The 27,400-nt window shown below is 41.5% G+C and overlaps 1 protein-coding gene across 2 annotated transcripts in view; it reads right to left on the bottom strand.

Moving 5' to 3' along the window:
* KCNAB1 (potassium voltage-gated channel subfamily A regulatory beta subunit 1) overlaps positions 1-27,400 on the bottom strand; it is a 293,179-nt gene that overhangs the window by 22,788 nt on the left and 242,991 nt on the right. For both annotated transcript variants that reach the window (XM_059686873.1, XM_059686874.1), the window contains exons 8-10: positions 23,541-23,627; positions 2,839-2,924; positions 795-915 (exon numbers count right to left, since the gene is read on the bottom strand). In XM_059686873.1, coding sequence (XP_059542856.1) covers positions 795-915; positions 2,839-2,924; positions 23,541-23,627 — 294 coding nt within the window. The remainder of the gene's footprint in view (positions 1-794; positions 916-2,838; positions 2,925-23,540; positions 23,628-27,400) is intronic.

The following is a 27,400-nucleotide window of genomic DNA, read 5'->3' as shown; positions in this document are numbered from 1 at the left end:
CAAACGCTTTACACGCGCGGAGATTCAGTGCTCTGCTTGTCCACTCAGTGTCTAGATAGTGCCTGGTACGTACCAGACGCACAATTCCTAGTGCATGGTAAACACACAATGAGTGACAGCAATAATAACAATTGTTATTGTTGACTTTTTTTTTTTAATCCTTCTTCCCCTACCCAGCCTTTTCCTGCTCATGTGAACCTCTGTTTCTTAGGAATAAAGTCATCTCTGGAAACTGTTTATTTAAATAAATAACCCTGAAAATGTGGCTTATTCATGTTTTTCTGATGTCTACAATTTTTGTGTATATGGTGTGTATATATTTCCCCCCTCTCGCTGACATCATTATATCCACCTACACAAACATGTCGTGCCTGGCTTGTGAGCTGTCCTGGAATTCCATGTGTGACTCAGTTCCAGGCACAGAGTGGGAGATAGAGATGTATATGTCCATAATCTTTTGGAAAGGCAGTCATAATCTACCCAAGGATGCATGCTCTGGCCACAGCAAGCACCCCAAGAAAAATGAGTTTATTCATGGGTTTCTTCCCTGCGTTCTCTATGCGTTTTTTGAACACCTACTGAGTATAGTTTATATGCCAGTCCCAGTTTGCACCTCTGCTATAGCTACGCTGCAGACTACACAAAGGCGCACTTGATTCTTCTACAGTCTCTGGAATGCATAGCTCTTATTATGTTAATGAAGGACATTTAAGAAGCATTTTAACAACTCAACCCCCAGATCATGGGGCCTACTATTGTTAAAAATCATCAGTAACGTTGATTGTGGAGATTACCTATTTTATGGTAGAGCTCCGGTAGCTGAACCTCCACTTTCTCTCTCTGGAAAAGATGGTACTCAGCTTGTTCACAGACGGGAGGGATCATATTGAACTGTCTTGCTACAGAGTAGGCTTCCTAGGGAGAAATAAGATTGCAACTGGATTTATGCTGATGAGAAATAAGACTGCCCTGTGATTCTATGCATGAGGAATTTTCATTTTAGTAAAATCAATACAAACCAAGAAGCATGGAGGATGCCATACAATAGGCAAAGTTATGACCATCAATTTCACTAAGAGCAATACCAAACGCAAGAAATCCTTATTATTCTTCGGGAGGGTTTGGGCTGAGTAAAGCCCAGGGAAAATTAGTCCCAGTGTGAATTATGGACGATAATAAAGAAAATGTAGTTTGACTATTTAGAGCAGGGGTGGGCAAACTTTTTGACTTGAGGGCCACAGCGGGTTCTTAAACTGGACTGGCGGGCCGGAACAAAAGCATGGATGGAGTGTTTGTGTGAACTAATATAAATTCAAAGTAAACATCATTACATAAAAGGGTATAGTCTTTTTTTTTTTTTAGTTTTATTCATTTCAAACGGGCCGGATCCGGCCCACGGCTGATTTAGAGTCTAAAGAAATGGAACAGACAGTATCCATAGGTGATCTTTAATTAGCATGTGACAAACAGTATAGTCATTTAATAGAATTTTTAAAAGAAAATTAGAATATTGTGTTCACATATCTCATTAGCTAAGAAATTCAATTTACTCTCTTGCTGCCAAAGACATGCTAAAACGCGTTTCCTGTTAGAGACTTGCACCCTCCCTGTTGTGTTCCGAGCTGATGAGATCCAGCCCCCACATCCCTCTCTGTAATGAGGGAATTGACCAGAGAATACTAGTGCCAAAGCAATTGTGAGGGAAGATTGCAAGAGGTCTTGCAGTTTACACATGGTATCTGAGAAACAGTACATGCATACCTAAGAGATATTGCAGGCTTAGTTCCAGACCACTGCAATAAAGTGAATATGGCAATAAGGTGGGCCACACGAATTTTTTGGCTTCCCAGTGCATAAAAAAGTTATGGTCATACTATAATGTAGTCCTGCAAGTTTTAATCTTTTTCATCTCATGGTACATATAAACTAATTACTAAAATTTTGCTGAACATCAAAAAATATATTTTTTGTCACTCTGACCAAAATTTAGGTATAATTTTGATTCATTCACACCAGATGGCTATTATTATGTGGGCTATTGTCATTTTTTTTTCTTTTTTTACAATCTAAGGGAAAAGAGGTCAGTGCCCCTGACTAAATAGTCAGGTATTATATATTTTAAACATTCTTGTGGCATACTGGTTGACAATCACTTCTGTAGTCTACTAAGTATGCAATAGCCTTATGTCTAAAATAAAAAAAATCAATGTACATATCTTAATTAAAAAATACTTTATTGCAAAAAATGCTGACCATCATCTGAGCCTTCAGCTTGCAAGAGGTAACTTTTTTGCCAGTGGAGGGTAACATCAAAGATCACTGATCATAGATCACCATAACAAATCCTATATAATAAAAGCCGAATATGCAAATTGACCGACCGGTGGAACGACCAGTGGAATGACCGGTTGCAATGATGCACACTGATCACCAGGGAGCAGATGCTCAACACAGGAGTTGTCCCTAGCCTGCAGGCCCCAGGCCAGCCAAGGCAGGTGCCAGTGGAGGACCCCCCCGCCCCCGATCACCCTGCTGGTCGCTCCACAGATCGGCCCTGATCTAGGGACCCTACCCATGCATGAATTTTGTGCACCGGGCCTCTAGTATAAAAATAATGAAAAAGTTTGAAATTTTGTGAGAATTACCAAAATGTGACACAGAGACAGAAAGTGAGCAAATGCTATTGGAAAACTGGCACCAAGAGACTTGCTCCATGCAGCCTTGCCACAAACCTTCAATTTGTAAAAAATGCAGTATGTGTGAAGAACAATAAAACAAAGTGCAATAATACCTGTAATAAGATGCTCAATGGCCATTTAAAAATAGAAATGAAATTACCATGATCTCCATAGCGCTCCACCTGGAGGTTCCCCAGTACATCGCCATGCCTTGGTTTATCACGTGTGTCATGGCTCGAACAATTTCTATGGAAGGCCAAACAGAGAGCATTTCATGAGTTCTTCTATTTTTCAAAGTTATATGGTCTTTGGTCCACCCCCCCCCCCCCGCCCCCCCGCCCAAAGCTTAGAAGTTTAATCCAAGTATTTGTTTGATTAATATAATTGCTTTGACATTGGTGACACCATGAAATATTGATGATGTGGAGGCTGATGGTACTTTTGGGTAAATTGACTTTCCATTTCCATTTGCAGCCACAACACTAAATGATATTAAAAACATAATGAGCACTTTAAGTTCTTCCTTGACTTTTATTGCTTCATGGTTCCCGGCCTGATGAAAGAACACATGATTCACCTCCTTCAGAACCTGGGTACTTTGCTCACTAAAGTGAGAAGTAAGAGAAAGCCTTTGTAGAATGTAAGGTCACTGAGGATAGAAGGCTGGCCGCTGTGTGCTGGGTTTGCAGAGCTGGGCCTCACACAGGGTGGCGGTATAATAGAGATGACTCAACAGCAACGTATTTAGCAGAAAGATAAACATATTAAATGCTGAGCAAACAGCTGAAGCCGCAATGGCTCCCAGCCCACAATGGCACTCCTTGTTCTTGACCACTTTGAACCAAACTTTATTCTAAGACACCCGAGTAATGAATTTCCCTGGGGGTGGGGGTGGGGGTGGGGGGGCGCTGTTTGTAGCCCCACCCAGTTTGCTCATCAGCCTCTCTCAGACTGACATTACATTTCCTAAACTGGACAATGAATCACTTTGCCGGAGAGGTGGAGCCAAGTTAATCCTCTTGGCACCAGCCCGATGGGATGCAGAATCAAGGAGCATGCAGAGCCTCAAGTTCAACTGAGTGAAAAGTCACAATTGAGGTGACACAATCAAGAAGTCACAATCAAGATTTCTTCTGCAAAGCAGGTCAGCCAAACACCCAGGAAGCGACATCAACTGGCATTTTCAAGGGGTGCAGACTTCAGCTTCTCTGTGTCCCACTAATACCTATGGGTTAAATGTCCTTCAAAAGAATCAAAGTCGAGTTGAGGTGGATGTATTCTTATTTTATTTCTCATAAACAGCACTGTCTAAATTGGTAGGGGACAGGATTTTGAATGAGGCAGAAGGATTAGGGTCTTAGCTTCCTTGCTTGGTTTATGTAAACCATTTTAAATTGCCCTTGGTTGGTGTCTTTCTTTGGAAGATGGGAAAGCTTTTATTCACCATTTCTAACCAACAGACGTAGACTTTGGCTTATAAGCTAAACTAACTCAGCAACGGAAACTAGGAAGTTTATTCTCCCTTTATAAAGCAAAAGTTATACAACATGTTTTTCTTTTATTATGCAAATGGAATGATAAACATTTCTGAAAGTTGAAGCCATTTTTAAAATTTCTGCCCCAGAAGTATTCAGAGTTTTGACATCACCATCAGCGTACCACTCCATTTCCTTCCCCATCCTGTTTCATTCAGAGCTTAGGAGTTCATTCAATCAACAGTATTTATTAAGTGTCTGCTGAGCTGGGTGCTGGGGATACTGTGGTGAAACACACCTATAGGTAAACACTGATGAGGTTCACAGAGAATAAAATGACCCCCAAGATGCTCCCCTGTCTCTAGTCTGTAATCAGTGAGATGAGCACAGAACACTGCGCGGCTTGGCCACATGGCCATCACTGAGACCTTGACCTGAGCAGTTAAGGTGGAGTGGAGGCTGGGAGTACCTTTATTCACTTATTTAACACACAGGATTAAAAGCCTAATAGCTGCCAGGTACTGTGCCAATTGCTGGATTCATCTATGTGTAGAACATACAAACCTCCTATACTCAGGGGAAGATGGAGATGTAAACAAGTAAGTAATTACAAAATTTGAAGTGTTATGAAGTAAACAAATAGCAGGCGGATATAGAGAATGAGAGGAAAGACCTATTTGGTTAGGCAAGGATGGTCTTCCTGAGGAGTAATGTGTAGGCTTGAAAAATCAAAAGGAGCCAGCTTTGGTAAGAACAGGGGCAGCACAACCTCCAGGCAAATGGAACAGCATGTGCAAAGGCCCCGAGGCACAACTTAGTGAGTTCCAGCCACCAGAAGGAAGCCATTGCGGCAGGATCTAGTAAGGAAAGAGGACAGAGATAAAAGATGAAGTTGGCAGAGGGAAAACTTTGTTATTTGTATGTTATTCAAAGTTTAATGGGCAATCATTAACATTTTTTAGGTAAGGGAATAACAGGATGTGTTTCTGTTTCATAATGCTCTCTCTGACTGCATGGAGAATCCCAGGGGGAGGATTGCAGGAAGCAGGAAGATCTTGAGGAAGGTATTGCAATATTCCAGATAGGAGGCAAGGATGGCTCGGGATAGGGTGGTGGAATAGAGAAATGGATGGATGCAAATACACTTTAGAGGAAGAATCCATAAGACCTGCAGATGGACTGAATGCGGCAGGTTAGGGAAAGATAGGAATCAAGGCAATGTCACAGGTATCTGGCCACTTAGAGTGAAGGAGACTGAGGGGGAAAAGGTTTTTGTTTTTTTTGGTTTTTTTTGGGGGGAGGGGGAATCGATGGTTCCTCATTGGACATGCAAAAAAAAATGGAAATGCCTGTAACATATTACCAGGAGAGATGTCATATAGAGATAATTGAATGAATGACACAGGAAGCAATGTGGGCTGGAGGTGATATGTTTATTAGTTACCTGTCTATTACTCATACTTAGATTCATGGAAGTAGGTGAGATTATGTAAGGGGAATCTGCAGAGGAAAGAGAGAAGATGTTTTAAGAGCCAGCCCAGAGGTTGGAGATAGGACACTGTGGTGTCAGGGTCATCAGCAACCAGAGGGGCAGGAAGGAAGCCAGAGAGGGAACTGTTTCAGAATCAAGAGCAGGGAATGCTCCGAGAAGGGGCTGTGCCAACACACTGGAACACCGTGAGCATTTAAGTCAAAAGGGCCCCTAACAGTGTCCATTGGATTTGGCCACATGACAGGGAGGTCACTGTGGAGCATGAGAAGAGCAGCTTCATTGTCGGTGGTGTGATAAGACCAAGGCCAAGCTGCGGCTGATGGAAGAACGGGCGTGGGAAAGGGAAGACTTGAGAGGCAACCTGGGTAGGCTGAGTTTGGAAGTGAATGGAACAAAGAGGGCAGTAGCTGAAGGGGCCCTTGGGGTCAAAGGAGAGTTTTATTTTTATTTAAAAAATATTTTTATTGATTTCAGAGAGGAAGGGAGGAGAGAGATAGAAACATCAATGATGAGAGAGAATCACTGATTGGTTGCCTCCTGCTTGCCCCCTACCAGGGGATCAAGCCCGCAACCAGGGCATGTGCCCTGACCAGGAATTGAACCGTGACCTCCTGGCCATAGGTTTATGTTCAACCACTGAGCAACGCTGGCCGGATGAAAGTTTTATCTTAAAGATGGAAGATATAAGAGTAAACTTGTATGATGTTAGAAGTGATCTAGAAGAGGAGTTAGTGATGATATGGGATGGGGGTTGGGGGGAAAAAGAAGGGAGAGGGAGACTTGTTAAAGTGAGATGGAGCAGGGCAACCTGGGGGGAGGGGGGGATTGCAGGGGAGGAGAAGGACATGTCTACCAACACAGTGGGACCCAGGAGGTTTGTAGAACTCGTCATGGGAGACATGGGAGCTCCTGTTTGATGAATTCTATTTGCAATGAACTATCAGTCAAGTGAAAATGAGGTGGGTGTGAGAAGTGAGGGAAGGAGAGAACAAATAATTCTGAGTGTGGAAGAGCCTATGAAGACGCTCCAGTGTCCCAGCACTAAAGCTGCTGGTGATTTCTCTCTCCCTGATTTGTTTGGCCTCTGACCCCACAGAGACAAGGTTGGTGAAATACTGAAAGGAGAACTCCAGGAGTGCTTTTTTCTTTGTCAGAAGCAAAATCGTTATCTTTGAGAACAGTCTATAATGGAAATAGTATCGCAAGATGTGTAGTTGAGTTTGACTTATCGCAGCATTACAATTTGAAAAAGAGCCAAAGGACAACGAAAATTGTAAAAATGGACCACGTGAACTGAGCTAGCTTCCTCTTTTCTTCTCATTTTGCCTTTATTGGATGAAGGCGCTTCTCATCAAGTTAGGAGAAAAAGGACGTCTTTAGAACCACATGGACTGATAATAATATCACAAATTGCTCCTGTAATTGTCCCTACAAATTATTTAACAATAAAGTGTATAGAAAGAGAGAAGGACCAGGGCTCTGCTTTTCAGTTTCATTGTATTTGTAGTAAAAGCTTAACCAGGGGTTCTCATCCTGGAGGAGGCTGCAGGGAGAAATTATGGGAGAACCGAGAGGCCGCAGGTGGAGATTCATGTTGCCAGAAAATATAATTTAATTTAACATACATTAAATTTCTTTTTAATGTCAGAGAAAAAGCCCCCAAGTGTTGCGATAATAGGGTATCGCCGTACTGATGGCGGAGGTGGGTTTTTAAGTTCTTTGACTACTTAAGGACACTAGAGGGCAGCATTGTTAGAAAAAAAATTGAGTCTGCTGTTTTACTTGCGTATCATGGAAATGCTTTTCAAAAGCATCTGGTCAGAGCATGGATTCTGAGCGGGAAGAAAGACGTTAGGAAGATCATTTAGTGGATTGCATTCACCTGCTTCTTGCAAAGAACATACAGACAGACTGACTCAATCTGGCAACCCAGGACTGAATGTGACCTGCTTTGCTCTTCCAGGAAGCCTTAGCTCCGTGGTTCTCAACCCTGACTGCCCTATCTGGGCTCAAAATGACACTATCTGGGCTCCACCGAAGTCCTATTATATCAGATCTCTGGGTAAGGCCTGGCATCAACACTTTAAAAAGCCCTCCCTGAGGATTCTGGTGTGCAGGCTGGGCTTGGGACCCGCTGAGGGGCTGCACCAATGCTCCCAAAGTGTGGCAGCATCGGCAGCCCCTGGGAACTTGTTAGAGAGGCGGTTCCTAGGGTCTTACCCCAGACCTACTGAATTACAAAATCTGGGGGTGGGTAGGGCCTAGCAGTCGGTGTTTTAACCGGCCCTCCAAGCAGTTCTGGTGCAGAACAAAGTTTGAGAACCACTGCTTCATGCCATTCCCAAGTAGCATTTCAGTGGCTGTAGACTTCCTCCCACATTTCCTTTCAGCTTTCATGTAATCTGAATGGGCCATGCTATAATTTAAGCTTTAGTTTAGTTATTTGCTTTAGTAGATATGTAAACAGATAGTCACAGTGACATGTATTCATTCTCTCTCTCTCTCTCTCTCTAGTTCTCGCTCATGCGCGCGCGCGCGCACACACACACACACACACACACACACACACACACACACACACTTTGATATGAATCAGGATCATCTGAGAAATCTGATGAACATGCAGAGGTGCGTGTCCTATCCCACTTCAATGAGCCCGGGCCTTTGTAATATTTTCATCAGCTCTCAAATCTCAAAGTTTGAGAAATACTGTCTAAACTATTGAAAAACTGATGAATCTTGCCTGTGTGCTTCTTTCCAAGTTGAAACCATTGTTAACTGTTCTTTAACCGACAGGCCACAGGCAGCTCTCTCTTACTCCCTGAACCCAGCACACACTGGCCTGCTGTAAATGCCACCAGTCCATTTTGCTTCCCCGAGGATTCCATTTCCCATCTGTAAGGTGAGGATGCTATTGATCCTGTGGAATCCTTTCCAAGCTTCATAGGAGATAATGTGTGTAGACCAATTTGTGAATCTAAAAGAGTAACACAAACTGGGTAACAAGAAGCAGGATGTGGCCCTGATTGTTTCTTCTCCAATAGGCTCAGATTCTAACATTTTAGTTACAGAAAAATAATGTTGACATTCTTCTGTCAGTAATGTAGGTCATTCATATTTTAAAATGTGTATTTGATGCTAAAGGCCCTAATATAACTATTTATTTTGAATGAAAAAAATTTGTTGATAAACATATTTTTTTAAATGGCTTTCATACAAAAATAGGTTGCTTTCATTAACCCTTTGTTCATGGGAAATGTTCCCTAGAACTTTGAAAGTTGTCAGCAAATAGATATACTGCGTGAACAATAAACCATAAGGACTGAAAATACAAATGTGCAGAAATTAATGTTTTGATCAAATAAAATGTACTCAAGTTCATCTGGCCAAAGGGACACAACATAATAAAAACAAAAGAAACCTCAGATATTCCAGTGCAATTTCCTCTCACTTGAGAAGAGGAAGTAGAGGCTAGGAGTTCATTGTTTTAAGGCACAATCAAAGCTTGACTCTTATACATATTTCAAATACGCCTACAAAGTGCCGAGAGTGAATACACAAAATAATAATTGTACTATATAGTAGAATTATGTGATTTTGCTCTGTATTTTCCACGTTTCTGTAAATGTGTGTTATCATACTTTTACAATCTAAAAAAAAAAAAAGGTTCCCTAACAAGCAAAGGCACCACTTTCAAGCACTAACATGCCATAGGTTAATTCATACATATTAGGTTTAACTAAATGAAATTGCCATCTTTAGTGATCAAAGGTGGTTGCCTATTGGCAGTGTCCTGCCTGTGGTTCAATCTTCCTGCTCTCAGATCCTTTCTTTTCTGAGAGGAGAGGAGGTGTTGGCAGCTGAGGCCCTGGGAGAATGCAGAGACTTGGTTTCGTCAGAGGAGTTGTTGTGAACACTAAGAAAAACCAGGTCTAGACCCGGGCACAATTTTTACTCCAAACCAGCTGTTTGTTTCTTATTTATCTACCTCGACTTGTTTCTGTACTTACTTAACTTCAGAAGCTTGTGGTGGTACTGGTTTATGACCGTGCCGCTTGGTGGCTTAGAGGTTTGTTCTCGGTTTTTTTTGTTTTTTTTTTTTAAATATATTTTATTGAGTTTTTACAGAGAGGAAAGGAGAGAGATAGAGAGTTAGAAACATCGATGAGAGAGGAACATCTACCAGCTGCCTCCTGCACACTCCCCATGGGGGATGTGCCCGCAACCAAAGTACATGCCCTTGATCGGAATCGAACCCAGGACCTCTCAGTCCGCAGGCCGACGCTCTATCCACTGAGCCAAACCGGTTTCGGCATGTTCTCGGTTCTTTATCAGTCTGAATCCTCCCTCGGTGCTCAGCTGAGGGTCTGGAGAGAGAGGACTACCCTTCCTCACAGGAAGGGAAACCCAGACCCATCAGTGAAGCGGCGCCATGCTTAGCCTTAAGGCTTGCCGACTGGCTGAGGAAAGCCTGGCTCTGTGTCCTGCAGGGCACACACCGGACTGAGGAGGCCACTCTGTCCTGTCATTGTCACTCGGGCACATTGCTCACCCTTCCTGGGTCTCAGTTTTTTCAAAACAAATGAGCAGATTGCTATTAATTGAGCGCATAAGCAATCTTGATAATAACTGTTTAGATGGGTTATAGTTTAATCCCCATTTTATTGATGAAGAAGCCGAGGCTCAGGAAGGTAGTCATGTGGGCAAGTTCTCAGGAGATAGTCTGTTTGGCCACTGGTAGCTCTACAGTTTGGTGACTGTCACCTTGAGGGCTTTGTGCAAAGTACACTGTGGGAGAAGGTGGGATGGGGAGAGAAAAGGAACATTGGTCCCACTGTGTATTTGTGAATGTGTGATGCCTTGTGTGTGGTTATGCCCATCCCTTTGCATTTAATATAATATGCTGCTGACTATAGTTCATGATGCATTTGAATGACAAGCAATGTGAGCTATCTTTTTGCTTCCTGGAAGAAAGACTTCAAATCTGACAGCCCTTTGAAAAAGAGCGCTGTAAGAGGGCTCGTGTCTGCGTCTGACCTGTTGAAGCTTAGAGAAGGAGTGAACTTCACAAGAGATTCCTTTACAAGATCAGGATGTCAGCCAAGATGATTCTGGATCAGAACAGCCCAGATTCAAGAGACTAGAAAGGGTTACATGTGGAGCTTTATGTCTCCAAGGACAACGCACTGTCCTCATCCTGCTGCTCCCCGAGAGAACCCTCCCCAAAGGGCACAGGGCCCTCTACCTCTGCTCTGCCACACACGTGTTTTCCCTGACCCCCGACAGTTTGAGCTGAGCCTTTGATATTGCTCAGATGGGACACTTTTAGTCTCACTTTTACCCAAAGTTCAAAGGCCCTGAACAAAATCAGTAGTTGGTAAGTACCGATAAGTTTCAAAGTGAGGTTAGATCATCGATGTAGGACTGGTATAAAAGGTTTGGCCATCTTTAGTCTAACCCTTGTCTTGAAAGAATAAGTGGGTGAAAGTTAAAGTTGAGAGACAATTTAATTGAACTTGTTTGAGTTTGTGGCATATCCCTACCTCCCCATGTCATGCCTCCCATCCCCTCCATCTTTTACCTTATCTCAAACTGAATAAAACTCCAGAAAATTCCATTTGCAGAACATGCAAATAAGAACAGTTCCCCATAGTAAGAGCCTGAACTTGCTGTGACTTCTGCACAGACAGGCACAGGCTGTCCTGGGGACTCTGCTCAATCCTTGTTCAACTCTCCCTAGTGGGAGAGTGGGGGCGGGGGGGGGGGGGGGAGGGCGGGGCTATGCTATTTCTTCCTCCACCAGATAGGTACCTTTAATCCTAGCAAGAGAGCAACTGTCCATTACACATTTAGATAAGAATGGCCAAGCGACTTGCCTGAGGCAATGACACAGTTTTCTTATCTTTCAATACCATTCTGTCTTTATTATTTCTTTGTAATCATCTTATCTTTACCCAGTCTTTCCAGCAACTCACCTAGACCAACTATTGCCTGCTGACACTCCAAGAAATAATTATTTTGAATATGTATCATAAAATCGCACCTTATCCTCCAACATAATCTAAACATGCTCCCCACTATTTCTTATTAAAACCTGGTGATTCCAAAATATCAGTTTGCAATTGCTATGTTTGGTTAATACTAAATGGTAGCAATTAAATTATTTAATCAGATCATTTCTGTCCTGATTAAAAGGAGGTAGCATTCAAGGTGAATATAGAGTACAGTGCTATTCTTCCATATACCAAATTCTTTAAGATTTATGAACAGTGGAATTAATTCTAATTCATTTAGAGACATTCAAAACGAGAGTAAGTAAACCCCATTGCCTTACATTTTGTCTGAAGCAAGGCAACAAATGGACAAATATAAATAAATAAACAAATCTAAGTGAACTAAAATTCCAGGGTTGTGCATATTTCCTAGACACCTGACTTACGTCGTCATCTGTGAAGCTTAAAGTTGTATCATTGGTGGATTGTAGGAATCTATGTTAGTGTCCTGGGGTTTCCTTTGACAATGTCACTGGTCAATTGTTTAAAGTTCGAACATGGGTCTTCTCCGGATATGGGCTATCTCTCTGACATAAATGAAAAAATTAATATTTGGAAAAGGATTCTCTTTCCTTCTCAAGTTTTTGAAGTTTTGCTCTTGTCAATTAAGCCACAAATTTCATTGTAGAATATGGCTGTTTTCATTTGTTTTGGGCTGCTATCACAAAAATACCTTAGGTGACTTAAACAGCAAACATTAATGTCTCCCAGTTTGGAGGCTGGGAAATTTAGGATCAAGGTGCTGGCAGATTCAGGTTCTGGTGAGAGCCCTCTTCCTGGTTCAGAGACAGCTTCTCATTGTGTCCTCAAATGGTGGGAGGGGCGAGGGAGCTCTCTGGGATCTCTTTTATAAGCACATTAATGTCATTCATGAGGGCCCGACCCTCATGCCCTCAGCACTTACCAAAGGCCTCGTCTCCTAATAGCGTCACACTGGGGATTAGGTTTCAACATGGGAATTTTGGGGGTGGGGGTGGGGGCACAAACATTCAGTCTATAGCAGTGACCTAGAAAATTCTCAAAGCAGGTGATTTGTTGATCTTTGCCATAGATAACATTCCCATGAACACCTGATTTTCAATAACCTAACGTTTCTTAGTGAATGTTTCAGGATGCATAATCTACAGAACATATGCAGAAATAAATGAGAAAATTCACCTGCTATGTAGGTTTATTTGATAGAACAAATTTATTGATGAAACAATTATGGTGAAAGGTATTCTGGTATATGGCAATAAAACCTATCAGTAACACATAGAAAGATGTGATATTAGTTATAAAGATCCCTCATTTAGTCATAATATATAAAAAATCGAAAGATGACATCTTTGAGATTAGCTTTTTATTTTGTGATCCTCTTGCGATTTGGGCTGCCGTTTTTCTTAGAAATGAGGATGTCTCAAACTTCTTGATATATCAGTGGTGTTCTGGATTTGTTTAATGGAATAAGTTATTGAAAACTCAATTGAAAGTCCTTAAATTATAAAAGAGATTTATTGGCAAAGATCGTAATATGTGCTTCAGAGTTGGTTATTCCAAGTCACTGAGGACCACCTTTTTCCTGGCTCTGTGCTCTGCTATCCAGGGCTGGATTCCTTGTGGCATCAGGGTGGCTGGCAGAAGCCTCTGTGGCCACCTGCTTCCTTGTCCATCTCTGTCCAGGGCTGTGTGCCTCAGCAATCCAAGACTCCTGACATTCACTCTGATTGGGCTGTTTGGTTCACATGAACCAGTGACTCTGAGCTGATTGGCTTAACACAACCCAGAGCTCACTTTGGAACTGAGGTCCAGCAAGTGGAGAGGGGAGTGGCCTCCCTCTGGGCCAGTTGGCAGTTTGGGGGAAGCATAGTCACTTACATGAAAACCTGGGTACCTGAGAGGGAGGGGTGACTTCCGGGCTGACAACCAACAATTTCCTCTGTGCTTAGACTGGGTCTGGGTGGGCACACCCACAACAGAGGGATAGGGAGAGAGCTAACTCTACGAGTGTCTACTATGTGCAGGGAGTTTTATCAGCATGATTGCATTTAAGCTTTACTACAGAACAATGAGGTGCTATGATTACATTTTCATTTTGCATTCGAAGAGATTGATGCTCAGAGAAATTAAAAACTTGATGAAACCAGGTTTTCACTCCTCCTCTAAAACCAGCCTCACCCACCAATGCCCATGCTCAAACAAAATGAAACATATCTTTTCCCATTTCTCTTCATCTGTACCTATGCATTTCATGCCCACATGTAGAGGTTTAAAATATCTCTATCAAGCGAGAAAGTAAACCGTTGGGCATGTCAAAAGGAAATGTATTACGCAAAACACTCATTAAGGAATGGTTTTCCAAATGTTCATTGAGATACTAAAATATTAATTTAACCAAACCCCACAAGTTCTATGTGGCACCTAATATTTCTATATCCATTATTAATGGAACAATTATTTTTATACTTGGGAACATCTGTCATTGCATTGCAGATATCTGACTCAAGCCTCACATTTCTGATCTTTTCAATTGTGTGAAGGTCACCATCATTGGTTAGACAGGCGGATGCAGAATCTTGATTTGAAACCTCTTATTCTATTATCCTGTCTGCAGCTTTTAACATTTATACAACTGTCTGTGTATCAGCTGCTTGGGACAGGCTTTTAACTTTATTTTAAAAGAAACTCTATCTTGTGGATGAAAGATTAAAGAGGCAACTTGGCAGAGGATTGATACGAGGGGAAAATATTTATCCTAATGAGATTTTTCTACTGGCAAATCTAACTTCATGCTGTAACAGGAAGCAATTGATATTGCTTCTTGCAAAGTGTAGAGCTGGCCTTGTTGTGGCAGACATCTGGAAGGAGACGCTATCCTCATCTTAATGATATCAAAAACTCTACCCTTCCGCAGATGTGGCTTCCTGGCAGCCCCAGATCCATTCGGCTCTGCAGAGCTTATCTATGTTTGGGAGGAACCTGGTAACTAACCAAAAGGCACTTTCAAAACCTGACATGGTGGAATGGATGCTGTTCAGGAGCAAACTGCCTGGTAAAGAGGAACTACAACAGGGCACCTGCTGCTCTGTATGTTAATATGTAAGGCAGGCCCAGGAGTGGCCGAGCAACAGTCATGGAAAGAGCCACTGCGGAGGAGGCGGCCCGTCCAGGTCTACCCCGGGATGCTCAGCATTCTTTTCCTCGTATCCAGTTTCCGCTTCACGCTTTGCGTGTTTGTATCTGGAACCCTTGATCACTTTCTTTGGGGCTTTCTTTCCCATTTCTGAGGTTCTCCTCCATCCCTCACCCAAACATGTCTGTTTTCCCTTATTTCTTCCATTAGAATCTTCTGCTAAGGGAGGACTTAGCAAGTTTTTTTTCTTTTTAATATAAGGTAGTGTTTCTTTTTTAAAAAAATATTTTTTATTGATTTCAGCGAGGAAGGGAGAGGGAGAGAGAGATAGAAACATATCAATAATGAAAGAGAATCACTGATTGGCTGCCTCCTGCAAGCCCCCTACTGGGGACCCAGGCATGTGCCCTGACCAGAATCCAACCATGACCTCCTGGTTCATAGGTCGATGCTCAACCACTGAGCCACACCAGCTGAGCAAAGATAGTGTTTCCTGATTATTTCTACCACATGATCCACTATGGCGCCACAAAAGAAAATGTTATTAGACAACTTGGATTTTGCATAAAAATTTATGCGAATTTTGGCTTTATACCATAATAAAGCATTTACTTTAAAACAATAACAATATTTCCCTTGACAAATCTTTGAGTAAAACTGACCTGGAAGGAAAATGCCTCATGTTTATTCTGTGGCTTGTCCAATTCCCTTCACTCTCCCACAGCCACCTTTCCCACACAAAACACACTTCCCTGTGATTCTGGAGAAACGCGTACTCAGTTGTGAGACGAAGAGCAACCAGAAGGACTGACTGACTGAAGAGATGTAATGAATAGTTCCTCTCTTGGACTGGTCTTAAATTACACACAGAACCCTAGTTTGACCTCATTCTTTATGTCCTGAACTTTTGTATATTTTCATGCCCATTTTATGGTGCTCCCTCACATACATGAGGGTATTCTGGAATATTTATAATAACACTAATTTAGCACTTATAATATACTTGGCCTTATTCTAAACACTTTACATATTGTCACTCATTTACTCCTCACAACAATCTTATTGAATAGGTTTATTATTATCATCACTAGAGGCCTGGTGCACAAAGTTTGTGCATGGGGGGGGGGGTGTCCCTCAGCCTGGCCTGTGCCCTCTTGCAGTCTGGGACGCCTCGGGGGATGTCCACCTGCCAGCTTGTGGCTGGATGGCTTTCTGTTGCTGCACGGCCTGCTGCTTGAGCTTCAGCAGCTGCTGCACGTGCATGGGCTGGGCCACCACAGCCTATCCCAGCCGTGGGCAAACTACGGCCTGCGGGCCGGATCTGGCCCGTTTGAAATGAATAAAACTAAAAAAAAAAAGACCGAACCCTTTTATGTAATGATGTTTACTTTGAATTTATATTAGTTCACACAAACACTCCATCCATGCTTTTGTTCCGGCCCTCTGGTCCAGTTTAAGAACCCATTGTGGCCCTCGAGTCAAAAAGTTTGCCCACCCCTGGTCTATCCTGTGAACACCATTGAGTGGGTGAGTCAAGTGCAGAGGCAGGTTCACCCTGAGTTCCCTGCGCTTCCCTGAGTCACTGAGTTGTTCAGACTGACTGCCTTCTACAGAGAACAGCACTGGGACTAGGCCTAAGCTTGTAGTCGGACATCCCTCTCGCAGCCCGGGACCCCTCAGGGGATGCCCGACTGCCTAAACTGGCATCCCCTGAGGGATATAGCAGTGTGTCAAGTGGCAGGCGGCCAGGGAGGAGCCTGAATCGGGGTGGGCGCCACGCCACTCGTGCTCATCCTGGCACGCTGTGCCTGCTGCCACCGCTTGGTAGAGCTGCCGTGGAGTCGAGAGAGGCTCCTGCTGTGGTAGCTGTGCTTGCTGGCCATGAGCCCGGCTTCTGGCTGAGCGGCATTGCCCCTGTGGGAGCGCACTGACCACCAGGGGGCAGCTCCTGCATTGAGCGTCTGGCCCCTAGTGGTCAATGCACATCATAGCAACTGGTCATTCTGATCGTTCTGCCATAACGGTCGCTTAGGCTTTTATTATATAGATTGTTTTGAACATGAGGAAATTGAGGCACAACTAAGGAGATCTAGTAAGTGTTGGAGCTGGGGTTTGAAAGCAAGCAGGCTAGCTCTAGCTCAGTGATGGCGAACCTTTAGAGCTCGGCGTGTCAGCATTTTGAAAAACCCTAACTTAACTCTGGTGCCGTGTCACATATAGAAATTTTTTTATATTTGCAACCATAGTAAAACAAAGACTTATATTTTTGATATTTATTTTATATATTTAAAAGCCACTTAACAAAGAAAAACCAACCAAAAAAATGAGTTTGCGTGTCACCTCTGACATGCGTGTCATAGGTTCGCCATCACTGCTCTAGCTGCTCTTAGCCATAGAGAACACTCAGCAAGTTAGAAAGGCAGACTCGTGCCCAGCCCCGTGCCCGGGAGCCCCTGATGGAGCATGGCAGGTCGTGAAAGGAGCCAGACGCTCACTGTGGAGCTCCTCTGGGCACCAGCAGGAACCACTTTCTGTTCCTTAGATCACACACTTCACACAGGTGGCTGCGCAGTGAGTGTGTGTGACCACATGCTGCTCCCCTGTTATTACTCTTTAAAAACAGTAAAATATAAGATAAATAGACATTATGTTTTCTCTCACACTGCCATGGATTCTCTGTCACAGCCTGCTTTGGCGGCCACTGAAGAAAGCGGTCCGGCTCAGCACAGCCTGTTTGGGAAATGACAGTCGATATCTGGTGCAGGCGTGCTCCTGGGGGGATGTGTGAGAAGTGGCTGGGCTTCTGAAGGTGGAGTCTCGGGGAGGAAAACTAGCATTGATTGTGTATTTCTAAACCCCAAGGACTGTGCCTGAACTTCAACAGCCATGAGGTCCTCATTACCACTGACAGCTCAGTACTACTGGCATTTTTATCTCATTTGTGTGTATATATGTGTGTATATATATGTGTGTATATATGTGTGTGGTTATTGTTTTGATCTTTAGTTTTGTCAAAGTAACACACACAGATAGTTTAGAGTCAAAACGAAAAGGCTTGTAACAAAGAGCAGTGATAGTCCTTCCATGCTTCGCCCGCACGCCAGAGGATACCGTTTGCAACATACACAACGTATTCTGGTATCAGTCTCTACATTTTTCACCATTTATGCATTACTATCGTGGTCTACATTTTTTCAGACATTATCTATTGACTTGTGGAAGGGAGGGTTTTAGCTTCCATGCATACATTCTTCTACCTTCACTGTTTTCCCCATATATTCACATCTCAGTTTAGGATTAAATTAATATTCTGTGTTTTCATTATAATGACTCTGTAGTTAGTGTCCACTACCGAGCAGAGCCATTTAGGATGATTTACAATTTCCTTTCTTCTATTACTTTTCATTTTTCTTTGAGTTGACAATCCCTTCATTAACTTAGTTTTATTTAGAGCAATAGGTAAATTTTTCGTGTTTTAAGCAAATATCTCTCTCAATATAGCTTTCCACATGGTCACGCTGTGGGGAACTCAGTTTCTTTTTATTTTCTTCCCCTGGTAACATCCCATGGAGAGTTCACCATCCTCCTGCCACAACCTACATTCCCGTCACCCTGAGATTCTCTTCTTCCCTTTAATGGGTTGGATCCCCTGGCTTCCCCTTTGTGGCGTTATCCTCTCACCAACCAAGAGTGAGGAATTCTTTTTGCTTAGGATTCTGAACGTTTGCTCCATAGTCTTCTGGCTTTCAGTTTTGTTGTTGAAAACCCCTGGGCAATCTTCATTCTCCAACCTTCATGTGCATACTCTATTAAGTCTCTGGAATATTTTATGATGTTTTATTTTTTTCAGCTATGAAATTTCATTTTAAAGTTCCTCAGTGTGGATCTTCAGTCATTGTCCTGGATATACTTGGTGGGCACTTTCAGTCGGGGAAACTCATACTCTTCAAATCAGATTTTCTTGTATTGTTTTTTCACTAACTACCTCTCTTCCATTTTACCTGTGCTCTCTAGAAATCTTTTAGTTGAATTGATATTGGACTTCTTGGAAAGAACCTTCATTTTCTTATCTCTTCATTCCTATTGTCCATTTCCTACTTTTGAAAATATCCCTCAACTTTAATGTTCAACATCTTTATTGGTTTTTAAAATTTTTTTAACTATATAGTTTATAATCTCTATTATTTTTTCCAGTTTTATGTTACTCTTGTTCTCTCTTCTATCTTGTTCTTATTCCACTGATGCAATATCTTTTCTTATCTCACCAAGTATATTAATTATAGCTTCTTTAAAATTTTCCTATCTCTCTGCATTGTTCTGTTTTTTTCTACTGAGCTATTTTAACAATTTTTTTTTTATCATATTGGAGGTTTTCTTTGAATGTCAGGTGATCCTTGGGTTTCCATTCCTGTTTAAGAGTAAAGCACTAAAATTGTGCTTAGATGGCACTTCTCAGCTAGAACAATTAAGGGACTTGCCACTTTGTCCCACTGGGGTTTTCTTTCACAACAATGTCAGTATCTGTTAGATTATTTTTTTCTGAGATAGTTAATTTTCGCCAGAGAAATGTTCTCTTAACTTTGCCTGGGGAAAGTGCATGGTTAGTGACCCGAAGGTAAGTGAGAGGGAAGGTCTGGGGTCTCATAACCTTTTTTTTTAAGCCTGGCCCCACCGTTCTCTGTGTCTGCTATCCCTTGGACTAGAGCTTCTCATTGAATTTCTCCTGTTGATGTATCTCTTGCCTCCTTTCATTGGAAGAGAAAGGCAGGACCCTGCCTACAGATATGGGGACATGAGCTTTAATAGCTCCAAACAGTCTTTTAAGTAACTACCTTGTTTCTAATTCCCACCTCAGCCCCATGTTCTGGAACATTGGTGCCTCTAATGCCTTAACCATTTCAGGTTGTGTGGTGCAAATTAAACTGCTTCTCACTTGTGGGCACTTTTTTTTGCCTCGCAAAACACCTCAAGTTTTACTTATGATACAAAAGTATTTAATAAATGCCACATCGGTACAGAAAACACACAGCCTATATATAGCTCATCCCTTAAAACCAGAACAGCCACATGAAGTCAGTATAGATTCTTATTTTTACTTAAAAAAAATCTAAGGTCCACACTGGGAACTGAGCTAACCAGCAGAACACCGCCTTGGAAGGAAGATTTTGACAGTGAGAAGGCACTGCAGACCCTTCATTCCAACAGAAAACCTATCCACCTGATTTACACAGAAAAAGTTGGAGCAAGCCTGCACAAACACTCCACGTGCTGAGAAAAGGAGACTTGATCTGCTTCCAGCGGAAGCACACACATGCGAGGCGCCCACAGGGAGCATCCGCGTTCGTGGCACTAACAACTAAAAAGCATACATAATACTTTGTTCTTGAAATGGGTAACCGTGGAACTTCCAAGATTATATCCACTAGGTTAGCTTGAGTATTCATCTAAAAAATAGTTTTTTTCAAAAATGCTTTAAAGAGAGTTCTGGAAATGGGGGGGCTACATCAGGACCAGAAGACAGTGACACGGGGACTGCAGGTATAAGAGTAGGAGTTGACTTGGACATGTAGCTTTTAGGTAAAGGACATCTCTCTTGGGTGACTCTGACAGCCAAGACTCACTGTGACCATAGTAGCTCCAGAAATTTCAAGACCAGCAGCTGCTTGAGGAACACCTTAGATAAATGCTCCCAACCAGTAAAAACCCCATGGGTGCGACACACCAACACGTGGACGTGCTGGGGAAGCCACCAGGTGGAATGCTGGACGTGGACTTGTCCAGAGGGGACGACTCAAGGCCCCGAGAGAGATGCACTTGTGGTCACGTTTAATAAATCTTTTCAGTTCTGCTAAGTCATTTACAATTGCTCCCTTCCTTTTCTATTTTCATATATTTTGGTCCCAAGTTTTGAGTTGTCAGCTACTTTCATTAGAAAGGAAGTTTTTATATTAGTTCTTTGCCCTGTATGCTATTTATTGGGTGATTTTTTATTTTTGAAGAAAGGGGCAGAAATATTTGACGACGTCTTCCTAAATCAACAGGTTTCCTTGCTGTTTTCCACATGAGAAAACAGAGACTCAGAGATTAGTGGCTTTTACTCCCTCACTCCCTATTTCATCAAAATTGCTCTTGTCAAGGTTATTGACGATCCTTGCACTAATACCAATGGATTCGTAGTGCTCAACTTGCTTGAACTGTCATAGCCTTTGATATGGTTGATCACTTCTTCCTCCTGGATGTGTTTTCCTCACCTGTTCCTTGGGTGCCACACTCTTCTCTCCCTCTTCCCAACCTCCTAATGTTGGGGAGCCCCAGGGCTCAGTCCTTGGTCCTTTTGTCTCCCTCCCTTCCTTCCTTCCTTCCTTCCTTCCTTCCTTCCTTCCTTCCTTCCTCCCTCCCTCCCTCCCTCCCTCCCTCCCTCCCTCCCTTTCCTTCCTTCCTTCCTTCCTTCCTTCCTTCCTTCCTTCCTTCCTTCCTTCCCTCTTCCTTTCTTTCTTGAGTGTTCCCAAGTTCATTACCCTGCTCTACTTTTTATTTTTCTGTAACACTTAATTACCTTTTAATATTCTATATAATTTAATTTATTATTGTTTTACTATCTATTTCCTATCTCTCCTGCTAGAATAAATGTGTCCTTCAAGAATGGGGATCTTTGCTTATGTTGTTCTCTAGGGTTGAGAACAATGCTTAGTATATAGTAGGCACTCACTAAATACCAGTTGAATATGAATAAATGAATGAGCCAGGTTTTAGATTTGAGTATTTTTACCATGCCATGTTCTTCTCTGGGCTATGCTAAGTGCTATAAGGTGACATGTAAAATAGATTCTGTAGGTTTTTTGAGAAAGGGGCTTTTGACCAGTGCTTGGGAAGGGAGTAGGGGAAATGGATGGAATTTCATCCTTTTCTATCTCCCAAAATTTTCTTTCTGGTCTCTATATCTCCCCTTTTTTGCTTGCTGTTAAGTTTTTGTGGTTGTTTTTTTTGTGTGTGTGGTTTTTTTTTTTAACGTGTGTGTGTGTGTGTGTGTGTGTGTGTGTGTGTGTGTGTGTGTGTGTTAGGGAGAATAGAGCAAGTAGCTAAATTGCAGAGAGTATAAACATATTCTTTTCCAGGATCCTCCCTTCAGATCAGGACTTTATGGAATGAGGTTGTAATCATTGACTTTCAAAAAAAGCACAAAACACAGCACACCTAAACAAATTACTAAAATTCTGTGGCACACCAAAGAATATATTTTTTTGCAGGTTTGACAAAAAATAGGTATACTTTTGATTCATTCACACTGGATAGCTATTGTCATTTTTTTTCAATTTGACAATCTAAGGGGAAAAGAGGTCAGTGTATGTTTTAAAAATTCTTGCGGCACACTGGTTGGAAATCGCTGTTCTATTCTGTACATGGTGTAATTGCATAGGATACTTTTCCAAAGTAAAATAGTCACTGGACTTAAATAGGAAGCAATTTCAGACTTTCATAGCTTAAACAGCATTTTGACACGTTCACTCATTCAATCACTTTAGTGCTCTGTTTTGATGTTTCATTGAGAACAGTGTGATTCCATATTATCCCTGCAAAAAGCCGTTCTTATACTAAAAACATTTATAATTTGCCTTACCAAACATTCATTCTTTGCTTTGATAAAAATATGCATTTTATGTCATTTCCATGGATTGTTATCATGAATTTCCAACATTGATATTGCTTATAGTAAGCTCCTAATTTACCCAGAATCAGGAAAGCAGAAAACGCTAGGAGAACATTATATTTGTCAGAAAAGCCTACAGAAAAACTCATATGCACTTTATTTATAACTTTTATAACCCGGATAGCAAGAATAAATCTTTACAGAACCTGGTGTATTACAAGATCGTGAACTACCTTTTGAACCATCAAAGACAAATTATCTTCAGTATAATTTTATGTTGATTACTTTATCTGAATTCTTTGAAATTTATAAATCTATGTCACACTGTAAGCCTCAAATAACAAGAATATTCTTTTTCCTCTCTTTTTTCCAAATATTTTCATTCTCATTAACCTTGGGTGATAATCCATGATTGTAAACCTCAGTTAACTAGAACATTCTTTTTAATTTGTCCTCCCAAACTATCTTCTTTCTCAATAATACTAGGTAGGTTCCATAAATAAGTACAAATTGAAGAAAATCTGTTTTTAGGAATGTCCTGAAAGTTTTCACAGGAGATGCTCAAAATATTGTCTTCAAATAGTTGTAACAGAAAGAACATAAAATGTTGAAGCTCCTTGAGAACCAAAAACCAAATTGCAATGAAGGGTCTCATTTTAAATAATGGCTCCACGGATTGGAAACTAATCAGACTTAGAGTCATTATAAAATAGGAAGCCATTCAGATGACCTACTTCAAAATAAGATGGCTTGGTTATAAATTCCCCTTCTAATTAATTTTATTGCTTTAGTTGATGGAACCACAGAAGTGAAAAGAACCTGGAAAAAGTGAGTGAGCACTGTACCCAGCAGAGGCCACAATTCCAATGCCTGCAACTACTTTAAAAAGGAATGAAGATGCAGGATGTTGAGCATTGGCTTTGAAGGTAAATATTGAGGCTGAAAGACATCGACTGGAAAGGTTGTTATTTTTCATATTCAGTCAAATCAGTCTGAATACATTTCATTTCCTACTGTGAGTGGAATAGTCATCAAGCTAGAATCAGGAACTCCAGAGTCTTTTATTAAATTTCTTTACTCACCTTCCATGGGGGTGTTACTGTCTGGTCGATTTGCGAAGACAACATCCACATACTCCAGCTGCAGCCTCTGGAGGGAGCCCTTCAATCCTGGGAACAGAAGCAGGACAAACCGAAAAAGTCCAAAATGAGCACTATTAGAAAGAGTTGAATTTTGGTTATCTTTAAGAATTTACTTTTTTAAAATTAAAAAGCATTAAATTAGTTTCAAGGAGGCACTAAATACAATGATGTGGACCCCTAAATCCTTGTAAAACTATGTCAAAGTCTGATTTTGTCCCCACAAAGAAAAGTCTTAGCCTGGCTTCAGTGGCTCAGTGGTTGAGCATTGACCTATGAACCAGGAGGTCACAGTTTGATTCCTGGTCAGGGCACATGCCTGGATTGCAGGCTCAATCCCCAGTAGGGAACCTGCAGGAGGCAGCCGACCAGTGATTCTCTCTCATCATTGATGCTTCTCTCTCTCTCTCTCTCTCTCTCTCTCTCTCTCTCTCTCTCCCCCCCTTCCTCTCTGAAATCAATAAAAATATATTTTTTAAAAAATAAAATTCTTTTCTCTATGGCATTAGTATTCCCACAACACTGGAAAATACAGACTTAGTGATCATCTTGCAGTGACTCATGTGTGGTACTGTCCAGAAGCAAAGTTTAGAATAAAAAGCAGCCTAAGAATTTCTTCTTGAAAAACTCAACTAATGTCATGTATTGAATTACTTAATGGACTTATAATGGAGTGAAGGTATATTTATTGCATGGCAAAACATAAAAATAATACGTATCATAAATAAGTGACAACCAATGCCACAATGGGTTATAATAGGAATAAAGGGGTTGGCCAGTGAGGGCGTTACTCAACATCTCATTGATTGGAACAAAGTTCGAAGAATCTTAAATACAGCTGAGCTCTATTATTTCTATTACTCCCCATTCTTTTTGGGGAAAAACAAAAATACTAGAAGATATAAATATTGAAAAGGTAATATAAAGGACAGAGAGCTTACAATAAAATCTAGAACCCATAGTCTGTTTCAACTCTAACCATTTTATCACATTCCTATGACTATTCAGAAAAAAATATTTAATTTCAGTAAAATTAATGCTTCCCTGAAATAGAATGTATTGTACATAATATTATGTAACCAAAAGGATAGTGTTCAAGAGTCATTTTATCTCATTTCCATGTGGCACAGCATTTCCTTATCAGCCTATTTAATTCTTCAGGAAGACCGGAGGGTTTTCTCTTTTTATTACAGGCATAAAATTAATTGCATGCTAAATGAGGCTCTTAAAAATTTAAAGTTGGCTCATTTAAATTTGATTTTTCAAACTAGTTTATCGGCCAGCCCCAATAACTTTTCTGACAGGAAAATGGAATGCTGGAATATAGTTCCGGAAGTATTTTTCACTCATTAAGAAAGGATTGTCTATGGTGGCAGATGGTTAAAAGAAGCATTGATGAGCAGATTAGGGCAGACAGGTGTTATAAGGTCCAATGCCTGCTCTTGAAAAACTGCAGTGACTTTCAGGCTCAGGGTATTACCAGCTACCTCAAGGGGCAGCTTGCCATTCAATTTAACTTAAAAAGCTCTATGATCTGAGCCACTTTTTGGAAGCAATTGTATGAAGGAGTTAAGCAGCCGTGGGCAAACTACGGCCAGCTGCCGATCGGCCTGTTTGAAATGAATAAAACTAAAAAAAAAAAAAAAGACTGTACCATTTTATGTAATGATGTTTACTTTGAATTTATATTAGTTCACACAAACACTCCATCCATGCTTTTGTTCCGGCCCTCGGTCCAGTTTAAGAACCCATTGTGGCCCTCGAGTCAAAAAGTTTGCCCACCCCTGGGTTAAGGGGAGGACCGGATCACAAAGCAAACAAATAAACAGGGTGTTACAAGGTCTGAAAGGCTGGAAATCTACCCTAGCATGCTGTGCGATCTCACTTGGCTTATTTCACCTTTTTGTGATTCAGCTCTGTGATCTGCAGTGGGGATAACAGTACGTGCTACCTTCGGAACTGCTGCTCCAGAGAGCAAATACAATCAGTTGTAAGTACTCTGTAAATGCACTAGTCTAGTAATGTGGTAAAGAAAATGGTGGTATTCACATCTCCGAATGAGAGGTGCCAGGGACTGAATGCCAGAGATTTTCACTAGACCTTCTGGTTTTGGAGGCATTTAGTGACATTCTGGCTCGTGCCTGGCCCTGGGAACAAGGTCCTCCCTCCTGATGATGGCCCTCTCCTCCTGGTCTCTTCTCAGCAGCTCAGGGTGGGCTGAGAAAAAGCAGGAGAAGAAGCTACGACTGACTTGGCCCTGTTGTGATTGCTACATGATCAGTCACGACTTAAGCCATTCACTCTTCCATGCCATAAGCATGTTTTGAATCCAAATTTGGTTCTGAAACTGTGCTGGGCTCTGGGAGTATAAAGATGTATGGACACTGCATTCATCCCCAAGGAGCTAGCAGTGCATATCAAGAGCATCTATTGGCATAGGTTCATTATTCAAAGTAATAATGTATGCCCCAAAATAATGGTGTGGACTTGATAGAAAGGTCATTGTAGTTGGTCACTCTTCATCTGTCCAAAGATGACATGGAGCTAGATGAACTTTCTTCTCTGACCTTTCATGTGATTGCAAATCAAATCAGGTAGTCCTTCCTTTTCCTAATCTTGTAGAAATGGCTAACTCATAGCAACATAAAGACATGCTCACCAATGTCTCCTTAAAAGCCATGTAGGGTTATTTCCAATAAACAAATGGTCACGATCTATGTCCACTTAGCAAATGTTTGTTGAGCACTGGCTTGAGGCCAGGTATTGTTTTAAGTTTAAGTAGACATAAAAAAATGCATTAACCTTGGCTCCAGAGGGCATCCAGACAGCTAATCATAACCTAAGGAGTTAAGTGCTCCAGGGCAGTGAGTGTACTTGCTGAAGGCACTTTGACCTTAACCTGTCCCTGGACACCTAGGCAGTATCTATCTGCTGGAATGAATACAAGAGAAGCAGGGGGAATGCTCCCTGCCCTTGAGAAATGTCTAGAAATTAACTGGCAATTCCTCAAAAGTCCACAGGATGATAAATTATGTTATACAAAGAAAATGGCTCTCAAGTGACTGTAGGAAAGAGAAATCTAAGTTCATTTTTCTTTTAGGTTCTGAAGTTGAACAGGAACTGTATTATTTATAAGGTGATCCTTAATTCAGTTTAAGCCTGTTGTACAGGCATCTACCTAAAGACAGGTGCTCATTCCAGACATTAAGCAGGTTGGCATGCGCGTGGGTCAGGTGCTCAGTGTTGCAGGTCTAACTGTAGAAACAAGGAGATCGGTAGTTCGGAGATTCTGCAAGGGTTCTATTCATATATGCCGCGTCGTCATTTTTTATACCTACCGCACATTTGATTTCCTACCTACTGGTAGCTTGAAAAAAAGTTGCTGTCTGTAATGTACACAGTGTCCCTATGTAATTTTCCAGGCTCTTCTTGGCAGACCTCTCAATCATGATTTAGAACACACTTGTTTTTTTTTGTTTAAATAAAGACTGTACTGTATTAGAATAATGTAAGTGCCTGCCTCTCCCATTATGAAACCTGGTTATTCTGGTGGCTAATTTCTATTACTACGAACATGATACACTGAGAAGGAATCCTGGGGTGAATCCACTTGTTATGAAATTTATTTTTAAATTTTAAAAATAATAAATTTTATATATATATATGTATATATATATACATATACATATATATATACACATTATTGATTTTTTTTACAGAGAGCAAGGGAGAGGGATAGAGAGTTAGAAACATCGATGAGAGAGAAACATTGATTAGCTGCCTCCTGCACACTCCCTACTGGG

The sequence above is a fragment of the Myotis daubentonii genome, chromosome 3, assembly GCF_963259705.1.
Source record: "Myotis daubentonii chromosome 3, mMyoDau2.1, whole genome shotgun sequence".
Taxonomy (NCBI): domain Eukaryota; kingdom Metazoa; phylum Chordata; class Mammalia; order Chiroptera; family Vespertilionidae; genus Myotis; species Myotis daubentonii.
The sequence above is the reverse complement of the archived record's forward strand: the minus strand, read 5'-3'. Positions and strand labels throughout refer to the sequence as shown.